At 36.7% G+C, this 16,969-nt stretch overlaps 2 protein-coding genes across 6 annotated transcripts; one reads left to right on the top strand and one right to left on the bottom strand.

Moving 5' to 3' along the window:
- Positions 1-855: 855 nt before the first annotated feature.
- GlcAT-S (Glucuronyltransferase S) lies at positions 856-11,942 on the top strand. 3 transcript variants are annotated; one of them, XM_030384499.2, is made up of 5 exons: positions 856-2,063; positions 9,646-9,918; positions 10,823-11,085; positions 11,161-11,512; positions 11,583-11,942. In XM_030384499.2, exons 1-5 carry the CDS (start codon positions 1,604-1,606, stop codon positions 11,642-11,644), a joined length of 1,410 nt encoding a protein of 469 aa, XP_030240359.2. In that variant the 5' UTR covers positions 856-1,603; the 3' UTR covers positions 11,645-11,942. The 3 variants fall into 3 exon arrangements, with proteins under 3 accessions (XP_030240359.2, XP_030240360.2, XP_089113462.1); XM_030384500.2 differs by having other exon boundaries at positions 857-1,952; XM_089257336.1 differs by having other exon boundaries at positions 861-1,087.
- Positions 11,943-14,429: 2,487 nt separating this feature from the next.
- LOC108658679 (uncharacterized) lies at positions 14,430-16,555 on the bottom strand. 3 transcript variants are annotated; one of them, XM_089257870.1, is made up of 4 exons: positions 16,480-16,555; positions 15,367-16,417; positions 14,804-15,294; positions 14,430-14,743 (listed from the first exon to the last, which is right to left on the bottom strand). In XM_089257870.1, the coding sequence occupies exons 1-4, from the start codon at positions 16,505-16,507 to the stop codon at positions 14,601-14,603; spliced, it is 1,713 nt and encodes a 570-aa protein (XP_089113996.1). In that variant the 5' UTR covers positions 16,508-16,555; the 3' UTR covers positions 14,430-14,600. The 3 variants fall into 3 exon arrangements, with proteins under 3 accessions (XP_089113996.1, XP_089113997.1, XP_089113995.1); XM_089257871.1 differs by having other exon boundaries at positions 14,804-15,286; positions 15,377-16,417; XM_089257869.1 differs by having other exon boundaries at positions 14,804-16,417.
- Between the last annotated feature and the right edge of the window lie 414 nt (positions 16,556-16,969).

Below are 16,969 nucleotides of genomic sequence, written 5' to 3'. Positions count from 1 at the left end.
ATAAATATTCCATTTGACATTTTTTTGTTTCGCGTATTTTCATAAATTCTGATTGCATTCTTTTATATCTAAGTCTTAAGTGCCGTGGCTAGGCTTGTGGCTTGCTAATCTCAATAAAAAAAAAGTTCTGTCCAGGTTTGGGTTTGCCTAGCAATAATCATAAACGGGCTAGTTCCAAATGTTATCCTGAAAATATATTGTTTAAATGACTGCTTACAAAATAATCAATATTCAATACATTTTTACTATCCTCCTGCAAGTATTTTGTTTGCTGCAATACAAAATAAAATAATATAATAAAATAAAATAAAATACAACATTGAAAATGGATTCAGCGTATAAAAACAGAAATGATCACATTAATCATCTATTATAGCACAAAAAAAAAAATAAATAAATAAATAAATAGAATACTTAAAAAATATATAAAACATCAACATGAAAAAAATTATATATATGAAATATATAATCTTGATATTAATAAATATATATACATAATTAAAATTAACAAAGTTTTAAAAATATAAAATTTTTGGAAATTACTCATCTATATTATGATTATAAAATTTTAAAAATTACTTTTTGATAGTTTACTTTAAAGAAGACTAGATTCTGTATTAAAAATTTAAAACTAGTAGACAAATAATTTTTAAATGCGCGCCAACAGCCTGAAATTTTAGTAGTAAACTGACATGAGCAGTTAGCAAAGACACCAACCACACTAAATACTAGTGCAAAACAGAGCAACCCTGTGTGGCAGCAGCTGTGCCCAATGATGGGCAACGTGAGAGCGTGTGCGAGCGAGACTGAGAGAGACGGAGAGAGCCAAATGCGCTTCATTCGGCAAATGTTAGGAGCTCTGGCTGCCATCGGCTGCGTCAGTGTTGCTGTCAAACTCATCGAGACAACAACAAAATAGGCGTATGCGAATAGCAGGCGAAATAAGTAATAGAATTAATATTAAGCAACACTTTTTCAGTAGTTGTTGCCTTGTGTTGTTTGTTGTTTGTCTCTTTGCTGAGCACCTAAAAAAGCATGCGGCATTCTCTCAATCGCGTGTGCTTGTGGCTTTGGGCGTTCGTTTTGTGTGAGTTGATGTGATTTATTTTTGCGTATATACAAAGAGACACCTATGTATATATATATATATATTGAAAGAGAGACCTTTGCGACAACTGGCCAATAATAAAGAAAATAATATAAATAATGTTCAAGATTAGCATTAAAGACGCAGTGAACGACGCGTAACGATGAACGAATTGTATAATTGCAAATATGTATATATGCAGATATAGATAGGTCGACAACCAGACGCATCAAAAAAACCCAAAACAGGAAAACAAATATAAAAAAAAACTAAAAAAAAAAAAACAATAAAACAACAGATAAACAATAAGAAAGTTTAAGTTCACAAATGGCAAACACAGCCCGGCGCTGTCGTCATCTGTGCCCTCTCTTCCATCAGCTGCCGCAGTTTCAGTTGCAGTTGGAGTTGCAGTTGCCACCACCACCAACAGTAGCAGCAGCAGCAGCACCACCACCATCGCCACCCATTGGAAGCTGCTGCGATAGCTGCCCCGCGCCGCATTAGAGCAGCTGCACAATGCCAAGTGCCCACTATCAACCACTCGTGCCTCGCGCCGACCACGACCAGGACCACGAGCACGGCCACAACAACGACGACGACGAGCGCTGGACAATCGAAACGGACGTGCAGTCACAGTCAAACGGACGGATACGCTACCATCCCCAGCTAGCTGAGGAATTGCCATCGATGGGTGGCGGCATGGCGGCGTCACGTTACGGCCGGGCCGGCAACTCCGGCTACCGGCGTTTTGTATATATCATGTTGATCCTGTTGCCCGCCTGTTTTCTGATCTACTTTGTGATCGGTCCACAGTCGCAAGACTCGGAGGATGCCGACGGAGACATCGACCCGCATAACGGCATAGGTAAGCGGCGGCACATAAAACTAAGCTTAACGACGACGCGGCTGACGACAGCTCACTATCATCCATTCCACGCGACCATAATAGCAAGCAAGAGCACGCATGGAAGCATACGTAAGCCTAAATCTCCATTCTCCATACTCTCCATTTACTCGATTTAGCCAGACCCGATTCGAAGTCGATTTGTTTACATACCTTTGTGCTTGCCTCTTCTATGTTTTTGTTTGTGTTTCGTTGTGTTCGTTTGTTTGTTGTTTGCTGTTTGCTGTTTGGTTTTTGAACGGAAACAAGTGAACGACCAGCTAATCGGGCGCCAAATGTATGAGCAATCCAGCTCGTCTTATCATACCAATGTATTTATTCGTCACTCGCTTCCAGCTTTTGTACATACATAAGTGCACACGCATACATACAGACACAATTGCTTACATTCCACGTAGCTGCCCCACTGCTGACCACCGCCGACTCCTGCTGGCTGACATTGCAACTGTTGCAACTTCTGCGAGTGCTATAAAAGTAAATCTAAGCCAAGACTTTCACTTTTTTTCGCTTTGCTGCGCTACGCTACAAGCGGGCTCTGAGGAGTTTCGATTTGTTAATTGAGTTTGTCGTTTGAATATGAATAATAATATATAATTATGCATATTTTTTTAATAATGTAATAATTCTAATAATAAATTAATAGAAAATACATAAATAAATTAATAATATATGTATAAAATATATATTATTTATCATTAATCAAAGAAGAATAAAGAAGACTACATACGAAGAGCATCTTTAGAATAAATATTAATTATTTTGCATAACTTTTCCTCACAAAATCTGGCTTACAATTTACTTGCAATTAGCTCAGCTCGCATATCAGCAATAAGTATATTATACTTATTCATATAATATGAATTATGAACTATTATTTCATTTATGTATATAAAATAAATCATGTGTATTATGACATGATTTGTATGCACGCCGCCAAATTTCTAGTTTCATGAAATTTTTACGACTGTTTTAGTAGCGTGCTCCTCGGAGACCTTTACAGCTAACTTATTGGTCGCTTTGGCGTAACCTCACCTTCCTAGTCGCAATTTTAATATAATGATAAAAACGCTAATCATGAATAGTCGCACTATTAATACTCTACAATTTGAATGGTGACTGGAATACTTTGGCTTAGATTCTTAAAAGTGTTATATGAAGTTTGGCTAGTTTCTTATGGAAATGAATTGAATATAAAATACTATTTTATTCAAATTTGTTTGTATTATTTAAATCAACTAGAATATTTTTCAAGACACAATTTATAGAGGTTTCGATCTTCTATATTTACATTCTAATATCTTCTGTATGTCTCAATAGTGTTAAATATTAATGCAATGCTTCGCTTCATTTTATCTCGTTTCAATTTGGCTTTGATACCGCAAAGCTTTTAACAAATTGAAAATATAAACTTTATAATATTATGTTCAAAAAACCTTCACCTACTTCATTATAAATTTAAGTTGTTCGCGCTCTGTAAGGGTATTTCAAGTAAACTAAACAACTGGCTAACGAGCAAGCACTCGACGCTCAAACGCCACTCACTCTTTCTCTCTCTCTCTCTCTCTCTCTCTCGCTCTCACTCTCTCCCGCTCTTCTGCTGCCACACACTTTTCGCTCAATGCCGTTCGTTCACTCTCACTCTTTTACCTCGCTTGCCCAACCTTTTCCCCCTTCAGGCTCTGCTTAGGCCCAGCAAATGTTGAGGCAATCATTGCACGTAACCTGACGGGTTGGGTTCGCCGTTTGGCTCAGTTGGTTTATTAACTGTTTGTTGTTGTTGTTGCTGTTGTCGTTGTTGGAATTTATTATTTAGCAGTAATTGGCCTAATTTGGCTAAGCATTGTCTCTTTCAGCAATAAATTTATATCGATACACTAAAGCCTCCGCCCCACCATCCCACCACCCTCTGCCCCAACCCCTGTGGCCCACCCACATCTTCGTGCAACAATTTTCCAGTCACGGTGCATGCCAAGGCCACATTTTCCAGCTCTTCGCTTTTAATTTCTTATACGTAATTTATTAGATAATTTCGCCTATTGTTGCGGGTCAGACATCGATCGATTGATTTTCCCTCTAGGTGCATCGGCACGCGATTTCGAATTCAATTTCGCAACCGTAAAACAGCTTTGATATTGAAAAATCTCAAATGGACCATTAAAACTATTAAAATGGAAAATTCGCTGAAAATCCAGCTAGCAAATTTATCAAAAGTGTGGAATGCGTGATTAATGCGTGTCGTGTAAATAAATCGAATCTAAAACAAAGAGAGTGACATAATTTTTATATAGATTCGATTTCAGTTCGCAGAAGTCATAATATTGGTGATATAATCGTCTAAATTTCTCCAACAACAATGCTCGCAGCGAATGTAAACAAAACAAAAACCAGAAATCTTTAAATAAACACAACAGACTTTGCTTCAAATTCTTTATGGGCGCACTTAAAAAATTCAAAGTTCAAAGTGTACATTTCTGTTAATTAGTAATTAAAGCACGGAATTTGTGAGCAAATATTAAAGTTGAGTAAATATAGACTGGAAGGAGATGTTATTGTTTTATACAAATGTATAGACAAGGCAGGAGTATTTATTGTAGATTCCCGAAGCTGATAAATTATTATTATTATATATTGAATGCTTGTCTATGAATTTTTAATTTCTTTAAAATATAAATCTATGCTTATATAAATTAAACATAAACGCAAAATGTTTAGGTACTTGTTTATAGAACACAAGAAAGCTTTCATGGTCATTCAGAGGTATTTGCGAGGCTCATACTCTATAGAAATGCTAGTGGCACTCAGATGAAAGGTTTATTTGAGGGACTACCAGAACCTAAATTAGACTAAATTTAGTTCAATTACTTAAGCGCTGGATTTACCTTAAATCAAATTAAATGCTGAAAAGCTAGGTTTTTTTTTTTTTACAATAAATTTTTAAATGTATATTTAAGCACCTGTCTGTACAATATCTGTAAAGCAAATTAAAAAAAAAATCTGAAATATTTATCTATTATGGTTGCATCTCGACGTTGTTTACCGGCTCTGTGAAACTAATAATTAATTTTCATTTAAAGCTTTACACATTGTAGCTTTTGTTCCCATATGCAATTAAATTTTAACGTATTTCCCTAAAAACTCGTTTTCTTTTTATAAAAACTATTAACTATTACCGAGAGTACCGACTGTTTAAACTGATACCTTTATGCATATAAAGTTCATAAGCAAAACTTATTTATGAGCAAAGTTTCATTAACTAACTGGAGCACAGTCGCGTTGATTGCTTGCCAGTGCTCTGTCTCAATTAACAATGGAAACTGTCAACTGTTTCCAAGTTCAACAGCGACTCGAATACACATTATTATTATTATTATTATTTTCCTTCTTTTTAATGACTTAATTGCAAAGTGTTTTTTGAAATGGATTTTTAAGAGTTATAGTTGCGAATACTCGTTCCTTAGTTGGAACTACGAATCGATAGCACTTAGTGCTCTTATCAAACAAATCTCAGTTGGGCAAGTGCAAACTCACGTTTTTCCCTACAAATTCGACGAGTTTTCGGGCATGACTTTTGTTCCCCAACTGCATGCACTTAGGACACGCCATGAGACCTCAAATTGTGTGTGCACAGAAATTTACGATTTTTAAATTGTGTATTTACATATGCATTTAGTCAGTCAAAAGTTGGCATTAAAATTGCACGCGATTTAGCTAATTGATGGCAACGGCACGTGCATAGCGAGTAAAATTACAACAATACAAACAGAAATACAAATATATCATTTGCGGACTATACGAGTCTGGTCAGAGGAAATGACTAATGATATGAGCATATGTATATACAACAATACTAATTTATTGTGTTGAATGCAAATGAGCGAGCTGATAACAGATTGCTGAATGAATCAAGTTTTACAATGCAGTAGGGAGATTATTTAAAGCAATTACAATGTATTTAGGATCTTGAATAAGGGAAATGTTTATTAAATAAGTATATGAAGCAATGAATTAAATATACCTCTAAATTTCAATATATTTTCATTGAAAAAAATTTGAATAAATCTGTCTGCTTTATTACATTATTTATGGAAATGTCCATTACCATATGAGACGATATTTTTTTTTTTTCATCATATTTACATTTATTTCTATGCAATGTTGAACAATTTATATATAATATAATTTATATATAAAATTTACCATTTTCCTTATTTTTATTATATATATTTATATATATTTATCTTAAAATTGAATTTCCTAGAAATGTTGAACAAAATCTTTTTGCTTTCGTATTTTAAATTTGATAAATTTATCCATACCTATGGACAGACCTCCGGCTATATCGCTTCTGTTTATTGCCACGCCACGCCTCCCGCCCGTTAAATGCATTTACACATCATTACCATTTTTAATGGGTTCAGTGTAAAAAAAAAAAAAAATTTAAAACTCACTTCCATTAAATTATTTATTTTCCCACTATTGATATTTTTCATTAACAAATGGGGTAAAAAAGCTTTTTGCTGTTTATGTATCGTAGTCAACCAGAACTAAAAAAAACCTCTTAATAAAAGAGCTATTGGCACTTGAAATTTACGATAAGCGTAAAGTTGTGAATGCTCAAATGTTATCGGGTAGAACTCAAAATGATTCATTCGCAGTTTTATTGATGTATAGTCATTGGCAATACATATATACATATGTATATGTTTTTTGGAAACTTTTATCATCTATTGGGCATACAATCATGTGAGCGAGCCTCTATCAATGCTGCAATTCAATTAGAATTCTTCACTTCCTATTTTAATTATAATTAATTATAATTATAGTTTCTGACAAGCAGAATTGACGAAAGAATATTTCCCAAAGCCAAACGGACTTGGGAAATAGCTCCCATTGCTTCAATTAGAGTAATTACTCTAATGACGAAATGTGCTCACCTTCACACTGATTAATCATTAATTATATAAGGAAGTGTGGCATATATACAATATGCGATTAATTGATCATGACAATATTTTCCTTTTATTAAAATATATATATATATATATATACATATTCTTACATTATTGTTTCCATTTAGTGTCTTTTAAACATACAGACATACTCAGATCTTGTATTCTGCTACCTTTCTGCATATATCATATAGCTAAGATTCTTCCGTCAGGATATCATAACTTCAATTCGCATAGCGTCAGCTCTTAATGGTATTCCTTAGCTCTGTACGCACCACTACTGCAGTCAATGCTTTGCTTCCCGTTGTGATATATGAGTCTTATCAGGTGTTTGCCGCAAGTGCTTCGAGCAGACGTAGAGCTGGCATATACATAATTGAGCAGACGCTACGATTTAAAGCAGTTTCTGGTATGCACAAATTGTTGATTCTTTATACATAATAAGGGTAAATACTTGACTTAAGAGGCACAGACACAGTCACACAGTCCGAGGCACAGGCATCGGCACAGTCACATGGCCCGAGCAAAGGCGTTTGCCTCTGACAATGGAGGGCGCCCCCTGGTGTGGCGCTCTGTTTACATTGTGGGGGACACGGTTGGCGCGTCACATGGGAGAAGTCAATATTTAATTAGCTATTTAATTCAGCTCACATTGCAAGCGGATGGCATTGTGAGCGCTCGTCTGTTCGACCAGCCGTCGTCTACCTGATCTAACTGTTCGATATTGATAGATGGCTGCCAGCCAGAACAATTACACCTAGTACCGTTAATGCACATGTGAAAGTTATCGGCGTCCGAATATCTTGGGCCGTGGCGGCTTGCGTGTTTCAGACTCAATAGAGATATATCAAGGGACTTTTTTAATGGGCCTTTTCCCCCCGTTATGGAAGATTGAAAAACACATTAACGCTAATTTATCATAACCACATGCTATGTAACAGAAGCTACCCGAATTAATATACCTGTGCATAAATGAGCTATGCGAGATTCCATTACGTAATTGAATTTCTTTTTTATGTTTTTAGTTATTAGATTGCCTTTAATGGAAAGCAATTTAGAAAGGGCTTAAAAGGCATTAGATAAAAAGTAATTGCATTGCATATAAATATTAAATAATAAATCCATTTTTGATTCAGAATTTCTGCTATCTTCAGTTCACTTTGGGTTGAGTATGAAATTTAGAATCATAAAATATTCATTTTAATCATTTTCTCTGGATATATGAAGAAATGAAAGGAAACAGATCTATATTTTTATATGCTATAATAAATGTTGGTATATAATTTATATGTATTTATATGGTGCAGCTGTTTCTGCTCCAAATTGACAAAATTTCTTGCTATTGTCACGCCCCTTGATGGCTTGAAGGTAAGAAGGAGTGTAGATTTGTCATTTATAAATTTTTTGAACAATGAAAGATATAGTTTTTTTTTCCGATTTTCGATTTTTCATTTTATCAATTGCAAGGTAAAATAAGTAAGTTTTCTTTCTTTCTGTAGGAAGTTTCAACAGTAAGTCTAGTGTCAAATTTTGCAGCTGTAGAAGATTAGTTTCACCTGATATTTCATGCATAGCACTCCATCCGTATTCAATTGCGTTACTCTTAGTCTTTCCCGATTAGTGAGTCACGCACGTAAATGATAAACGGCGCAAATTGTATTTTACATACGTTAGTTAATCAACTGAATTTCTTATCATAGCATAAAAAATGCATTTCGATTAACTACTATCAGAGCATATAGCCATATCAATGCAGCTCTTAATCTGATAATACACTATGCGTATATACATAGATGGATAAATAAATAAATAAGCACTCAGTCGATGTAAGTTACCTAAGTAGAAAAAAAAAATCGAAAAATTTAATCAACCAAGTGCACCTAATTGAACTCAAGTTGGTATATAAATATATATATTATATATTTTCCATGGGTTCTCAAATTGCATTGCATACCTATCACGTTCATAATATACAGTTTCATCAGATAACGGGCTGCATATAAAGTATTATTATAGAAATATGAAAATGCATATGCGAGCACTTTGACCATCTATCATATAACAATTGTCATTCTGTCATTTAGTGCTATTGCGTCATTAGCAACATGATAGAGGTATGTCTTTAATATTTGAGGCTAATCGACATTACAGATTATCACTTATGGGTAAAGATTGTAGAAAGCGACATGACTAATATAGAAATTAACCCAATATTGTCATACTATTTTAGATTGTTTAACCAGTTGAACGGAATGAACTAATGAAAGTGCCTTAAAGATTACACAAATAAATATACATATATGTATATACACAAGCATTTATATATATATATAGCTATATCTGGGCTAGGCCAATTGTATTCTGCACTTAATGAGAACAATTATAAATAGCGTACGCTTGTGCTCTCAGGCGGATTCAATATTATAACAAACTTGAAAGGTTATTTGCTAAGCATATATACATATGTATGTACACACATACATATATGTTTTTACTATGTGCTTTAATAACACAAAAGATTTGAGCACTAAAAGAAGGAAAGTGTTGCGCACATTGCGAATCATGAGCTGTATTTTCTAGGTCAGTGGTCACGTCAGTGGGGGTGCTCGAAAATAACACACAGAAGTCTTGCCTAATTTTAGGCAGTTCGCATAAATGGAATTCCATAGTAGTCTCATTTTTTGCTCTATTTGTTTTTCTTGCAGGGAGTATGATGGGCCACGCTCTGAATGAATCGCTGCACATCTGCAGCGAGAGCCATGAGGATCGTCGCCTCTATATAGGAGATAAGCCGCGTAGTGCCTACGCACAGCTGCCTGTGATCTATTTCGTAACGCCAACATATCCAAGACGCGAGCAAATACCCGAACTGACGCGCCTCGCGTATACCCTGCTCCATGTGCCTAGACTCCACTGGCTGGTGGCCAATGATCGGGAGGGATGTGATACGTTTCTGGATACGCAAATTAATGGATTTGGTATGTAAACTTTAATCATAACTCAGCTCAAGAACTAATTCTGATTAGGTCATTTTAAAAGTAGTTCACTCCAAGAGTTGATCAATCGAGGAACAGTGACTCCAAGAGTAGTATGAGTGATAGGTTATTAATGGAAGAGTAGTTAATTTCAAAAGTAGTTCACTGTTATAGTAGTTCACTCTAAGAGTAGGTCACTTCAAAGAGCTGTTCATAACAAGAATAGTTCACTTCAAAGAGTTTTTAATGCACGAATTGCTGACTCCAAGAATAGTTCGATTGCTGCAAGAGTAGTTCGCTCTGTTTTTTTTTTACCCCTAAAGACTTTTATAATAAAAATAGATATTTTTAAGATGAATTTATTTCAAGAGCACACAAGAAAATTTCTCTTTAAGTGAACTCGCTACTAAAATAATTCACTCCATTAAAGGTTCCCGAAAAGAATAATTTACTCCAAAAGTAGTTCACTCTAAGAGGAGTTATCAACTCCCTTGTAAACACTACTTCAAGAATAATTCTCTCAAAGACTACTACTACTACACATTAAAAGTATATCTTCAAATTAGTTTAAGATAAGCAATAGTCCAAGCATAGTAAAATTTACTGTTCAAATATCTCTTCCGTTGCAATCGGTCAATGTTAATTCTTTAAAAGCAGTTCTTAGCTCTGTGTTTATGCGGCCTCAAAATAGTCTGTTGTACCTCTTGGCTTATCATTTCTATGCTCAGACGTAAATATTTTTTTTATACTGAGCTATCTCTGTTCAGAAATAAATATTTATTTATTACCCGGTGCATTATCTATTAATTTGTTCAAATAAATGGTAGATTTGTCACTGCTTTGCCGACAAAGCTATCTGTGTCTGTATAAATTATTATTTATTATATATTGTATAAATTTTCCCCAGGTATTCCCTACACTCATATGGCCAGTCCCATGCCCAGTGAGTATCGCAAGGCGAAGCCTGCGCCGCGGGGCGTGGCCAATCGACGTGCAGCCCTCCAATGGCTGCATCAGCATAACCTAACCAACGGTGTGCTCTACTTTGGTGACGATGACAATACGTACGATCTAAGATTATTCTCGGAAATTAGGCACACCCAGCGTGTCTCCATGTTTCCCGTAGGACTGATAGCGGAATATGCAATCAGTGGGCCGGTGGTGCGTGAGGTAAGTAAATATCACATAATTCGAATGCCAATCTAGCCATCATAATTGAATATATGTATTTTTTCAATTTATTAGGGCAAAGTTGTGGCCTTTCTGGACTCTTGGGTGGCGGGTCGACGCTGGCCTGTCGACATGGCTGGCTTCGCTGTGAGTCTGTCGTATATGGCGCAGTATCCGAATGTCAATATGCCCTACAAGCCGGGCTATGAGGAGGATTTGTTTTTACGTAGCATTGGGCTACACATCGATCAGATTGAACCGCGCGGCAACAACTGCACCGAGATCCTTGTCTGGCATACGCAGACGAAAAACAAAAAATCTGCCGTTGTGCGTCTGGAGAGCAGATACATGGATGAACGTTCCAATTTGGGTGCACTTTTTCGACTACTTGAGCGAATGGGCGTGGCAAGAGCCTCGGAACACGAAGGTGTGTACTAATATCATTCCTAACATATTACAGAAAATCTCTGAAACCCACGCTCTTTCTTCCCCAACAGGTCCCGTCGCAACGATCAGCAAAAATGGCAAGAGTAAAAGCCATGCGTATTTCCTGAGCTGAGCTCCCCCAGCGGAAGCTCTCAGAGCCTAAGCCAACTTTTCAACCGTCGTACTATAAAGATCTAAGAATACTCATAGCTATAAAATAAATTTTCGGTTCCATAATGTTGGAATTTGTTCAGATTAGAGACTATATACATATAAGCAGCAAAAAGCACAATTTGTAAAAGCCTAGTTTAAACATTTGTTTCCATTGTTACTAATTATACCAGGTCTCCATTTCGGTTCTCATATAAATTATAAGGAAGTGTAAGAATGATTTAAATACAAATCGTAGTCATATTGTTGAATAGTTGTAATCGAACGCTTATGTTCGTCGTAAATTCCTTATAGAGTATGCCATTATATCATATAAAAAATCAAAGACAATTATTTAAAATAGTTAGTTAAACATATTTATGTTGTTGTCACAGCTAGGAGGTTGTATAAAACAAGCTTGAAAAGCTGCAATCACAAAGACGTTTACAAATCGATAAAACAAATATCATATAATTATATATAATTAATTACATATAATTATAAATACATTTACAAATATTTCTTGGAGAAGAATCTCATCAACAAGAAAGCACAGACTATTAAATTTAATGATTTAGCTTCCAATCGCAAAAGAGTTTTTTTTTTTTTTTTTTTTGAATGGGTACAAAAATGAATATTAAATTGAATTGAAAAGCCTATGCAGCTCATTATTGATAATTTGTTTCAAAAGCTTGGCATCATATCATTTTTTTTTGTTCATTGTAAATAATATAAGTAAATTAATATAAGTATTATTATGACAACAACGAATACTAGATTACCAAATTAAATATTTGTTTCTTTTGTGTTTGCATTAATTTAGTTACAACATATCGTAAGTTGTAGGCCTGTTGATATTGTTACTTATGGAATTGTGTAGCTAGAGAAGCTAAATTGCAATTGCGGCCATCAGTTATACGCTGATCATTCGTTTTAAGCATAGAATTATCGAAATGTAAACGAAAATGCAGCTTTAATTTGGAATATATAAGGCAACACAATAGAAATTGGACTTGAATCAGGGAACATTGATAAAACGAACGTTTCAATAATGAGCCAACTGAATGATACTAAATTTTATTCATAATAAAGATAACATTAATAAATTATATAGCTTTTAATTAAATATTATGAATAAAATGAATATATGAAATATTAGTTTTATAACGCTTTCCCATGTAATGTTGATACAATATCGAATCTAGATTCTACGCATTTTAAATGAACAAGCGTCAAAGAAATATATATGCTACATAATATATTCCTCGAAAGTTTTAATTATTGAAAGTCCGCTGTGTTGCTGCTTAGCCAGCAGCAAACCTCACCTAAATGTACATCATGCAACTGCATATAATTAAATGTTAAGAGACCGAAAGCAACCGCAGCTAACTGTTGTCTTTTTGCCAGCTGCTCTGTTGTTCAACTGTCAACAGGGTTTGGGGCAATGCCATAAAATAGCAAATACTATTTTTCAATTAACTTGACGACGACCCGACCGACCATCCCCCCTCACACCTAGCACAATTTCATCAGCTACTTTTGCCGTTTGAGCTGAGCTAACTGCGGTTCACAGCCTTGTTCAAATGAGTCAGAGTTCGGTTCACTGCAAGGCATTGGAAAAGTCGCAACTGTTTAAAGTACATACATACATACATACGTTCATATGCGTAATCTTGGAGTGTAAAGCTCACATACACTGTTCGTCATCAGCATAGAAAATTCTTCAAAATGGCGCATCCATCGTTAATGTTTACTTTTAATGTTTTATTTTATTGAAACTTTTCATTTTTATTTTTTTAAATGATTTCAATTTCAGCATATAGAATTTAAAAAAAAAAAATAATTTATACATTTTTAACGAACTTATATATTTAAATTTCTTTGACATTATTATTATTTATTTTTATTTAAAATAACAACAAGAGGTTTTACTATATTTTTAAAATATATATGCATATATTTTATTGAAGAAAATGTTAAAAATCATCAGGTTTTTGTAATTTTATTTTATTTAAATTTTTTTTCAAGAATATCACAGTCTAATAATAAAAAGAATGGGAATTTTCCCTGATTTATCACAGAACTGTAGCTGAAATCAGCTATTTTCAATAGAATATAATCAAAATCAGCGAATGGTTATTCCGATGATGCGCAGTGTATATTTAAATATATTTATTACATATATATCTATAGAACTATATATGTATATGTACATATATATGTATACATATAGCTGCACTCAATTGCAAGTTGGCATCGACCGGAAGGTGGTGCAACACTGAATGGCTTGAACGTGTTGCATATGCATCTTCCTCAATGTAAAGTTATGAGGCAAAGTTTCTTTAGCATGCCACAAACAAAAACAACAAGTGAGAATTGCTCAGCTCTTCCCAGTGGTTTCTCGGTGCTGTTACGTGTGAATGAATTTCACAGCGCATCCTTGTCTGGGGGGGTTACAGCAGTTCACACAGCTCAGCTACCTGCCACTCCCCCCATTGCAATTTGGGGCAAATAAATAGTCAGTGCCCCGTTCGCAGCATCTTTTATTCGCTTCGCTTGAAGCTCGCTGGCTAGAAAATTGTTTTAAAGTGTTCCGGCTGAGAATTAAAACGAGAACTCTTTGCATATACATACGTATATACCGAGTACAGCTATACCAGCTGAATCATAGATGCTTTCGTATTGTTCTAGAGCACTCATTTCATTTATTCTGGCATTCGCATTGCGAATCTTATTGAAATACTGAGTGCTCAACTTTTTCAAACTCATCAGAATAGTTTCTATATTCTATTTTAATATTTCCATCGACGATTTATTTTAATTTCTACAATATAATATATCTGTTCAACAATTTTCGATTAGTTTCTTTGCAATCAACAATGTGGTTACTGAATATACATATATGTATATGATTGATTGAGCCACAATATCGTATGATCTCACTTTTTAGCACAGACGCATGCTTTCAGCATCCTTCGCAGTTCTTTGATATCATCCAGAAGTTCTAAGCACAGTCGCCTTTGTGGAGGACAACCCCAACAAGGGCGACCACCAGGTCCACAAATGGGAGGACATACAGGGGGTTCACCTGGCGTTGGTTTGGTCGTTGGTGTAGGCTTGGTAGTACGTGTAGGTTTGGTAGTTGGAGTAGGCTTAGTAGTAGGAGTAGGTTTGGTAGTTGGTTTGGTAGTTGGCGTTGGCTTGGTAGTTGGTTTAGTAGTTGGTTTGGTAGTTGGTTTGGTAGTTGGCGTTGGCTTGGTAGTTGGTTTGGTAGTTGGTTTAGTAGTTGGTTTGGTAGGTGGTGTAGGCTTGGTAGTTGGTTTAGTAGTTGGTTTGGTAGGTGGTGTAGGCTTGGTAGTTGGTTTAGTAGTTGGTTTGGTAGTTGGTGTAGGCTTGGTAGTTGGTTTGGTAGGTGGTGTAGGCTTGGTAGTTGGTTTAGTAGTTGGTTTGGTAGGTGGTGTAGGCTTGGTAGTTGGTTTAGTAGTTGGTTTGGTAGTTGGTGTAGGCCTGGTAGTTGGTTTTGTAGGTGGTGTAGGCTTGGTAGTTGGTTTAGTAGTTGGTTTGGTAGTTGGTGTAGGCTTGGTAGTTGGTTTGGTAGGTGGCGTTGGCTTGGTAGTTGGTGTTGGTTTAGTTGTTTGACAGGGTTTGGTAGGTTTAGTTGTTTGACAGGGCTTAGTAGAGGGTGTTGGTTTAGTTGTTTGACAGGGTTTGGTAGGTTTAGTTGTTTGACAGGGCTTAGTAGGGGGTGTTGGTTTAGTTGTTTGACAGGGTTTGGTAGGTCGAGTTGTCTGCCACGGACACGGTTGAGTCGGTTGTGTTGGTTGTGGTGGTTGAGTTGGTTGAGTTGGCTGGGTGGGTTGGGTGTGTGGTGGTTGAGTCGGTTGCGTCGGCTGAGTTGGCTGGGTGGGTTGGGTATGTGGTGGTTGAGTCGGTTGCGTCGGCTGAGTCGGCTGTGTGGGTTGGGTGTGTGGTGGTTGAGTCGGTTGCGTCGGCTGAGTTGGCTGTGTGGGCTGGGTGTGTGGTGGTTGAGTCGGTTGCGTCGGCTGAGTTGGCTGGGTGGGTTGGGTGTGTGGTGGTTGAGTCGGTTGCGTCGGCTGAGTTGGCTGTGTGGGTTGGGTGTGTGGTGGTTGAGTCGGTTGCGTCGGCTGAGTTGGCTGGGTGGGTTGGGTATGTGGTGGTTGAGTCGGTTGCGTCGGCTGAGTTGGCTGGGTGGGTTGGGTGTGTGGTGGTTGAGTCGGTTGCGTCGGCTGAGTTGGCTGGGTGGGTTGGGTGTGTGGTGGTTGAGTCGGTTGCGTCGGCTGAGTCGGCTGTGTGGGTTGGGTGTGTGGTGGTTGAGTCGGTTGCGTCGGCTGAGTTGGCTGGGTCGGTTGGGTATGTGGTGGTTGAGTCGGTTGCGTAGGCTGAGTTGGCTGGGTGGGTTGGGTGTGTGGTGGTTGAGTCGGTTGCGTCGGCTGAGGTGGCTGTGTGGGTTGGGTGGGTTGACAGGGTTGGCTGGTTGTAGTTGTTGCTGGAGGACAACTTGGTGTTGTTGTTGTTGGTGGACAAGGCGGCGTTGTTGTTGTTGGAGGACAAGGCGGCGTTGTTGTTGGTGGTGGACAAGGCGGCGTTGTTGTTGGTGGTGGACAAGGCGGCGTTGTTGTTGGTGGTGGACAAGGCGGCGTTGTTGTTGTTGGTGGGCAACGTGGAGTTGTAGGCGGGCATCCGCAAGACGGAACTGAGGCACTAGGATCAGCATGTCCCATAAGGAGCAAGCCCACTGGAAATGCAACAATAGATAACAATACCGATCGCCAAAAACCCAATTATATATGTTATTACCAATTAAAAAGTTGGTAGCCAGCTTCATGGCTACAAATTTTTCTCTTTTACGGCTGAAAGAATAGATCGAAACTGAGGCCTATTGGAAAATTTTGCCTTTTTATAAGTATCCTCGAACGCACTTGAACAAATAACTATTAAAAATAAACATTTAAATATAAGTGCTGTATAAATATTTACGATATCATATTTTTACCAACATAACCCTATTCCAGACAACAGAAAAAAACAACTTCAGCGACAACCCTGTTCTGTTACCTCAGTTAAATTTAGTGCGAAACCCATACCAGTCTAAAAATAATCATATTTACACAATATTCGCGTGGCTGCTATTTCTGATCTCATAATAAGGTGTACCCGACTGGGACATACCCTAAACCCTGCTATTGCAATCATTCTACACTTGAACAAACAACACATAAGCACACGTCATTCTTTTACAGTAGACCCTCTGTTAATAAACCCAATTAGTTATGCGAAATGCTAATTA

This window comes from Drosophila navojoa, chromosome 3, assembly GCF_054131105.1.
Source record: "Drosophila navojoa isolate 15081-1374.11 chromosome 3, UAZ_NAV_1.0, whole genome shotgun sequence".
Taxonomy (NCBI): Eukaryota; Metazoa; Arthropoda; class Insecta; order Diptera; family Drosophilidae; genus Drosophila; species Drosophila navojoa.
Note: the sequence above shows the minus strand (reverse complement) of the source record. Positions and strands in the feature narration are given on the sequence as shown.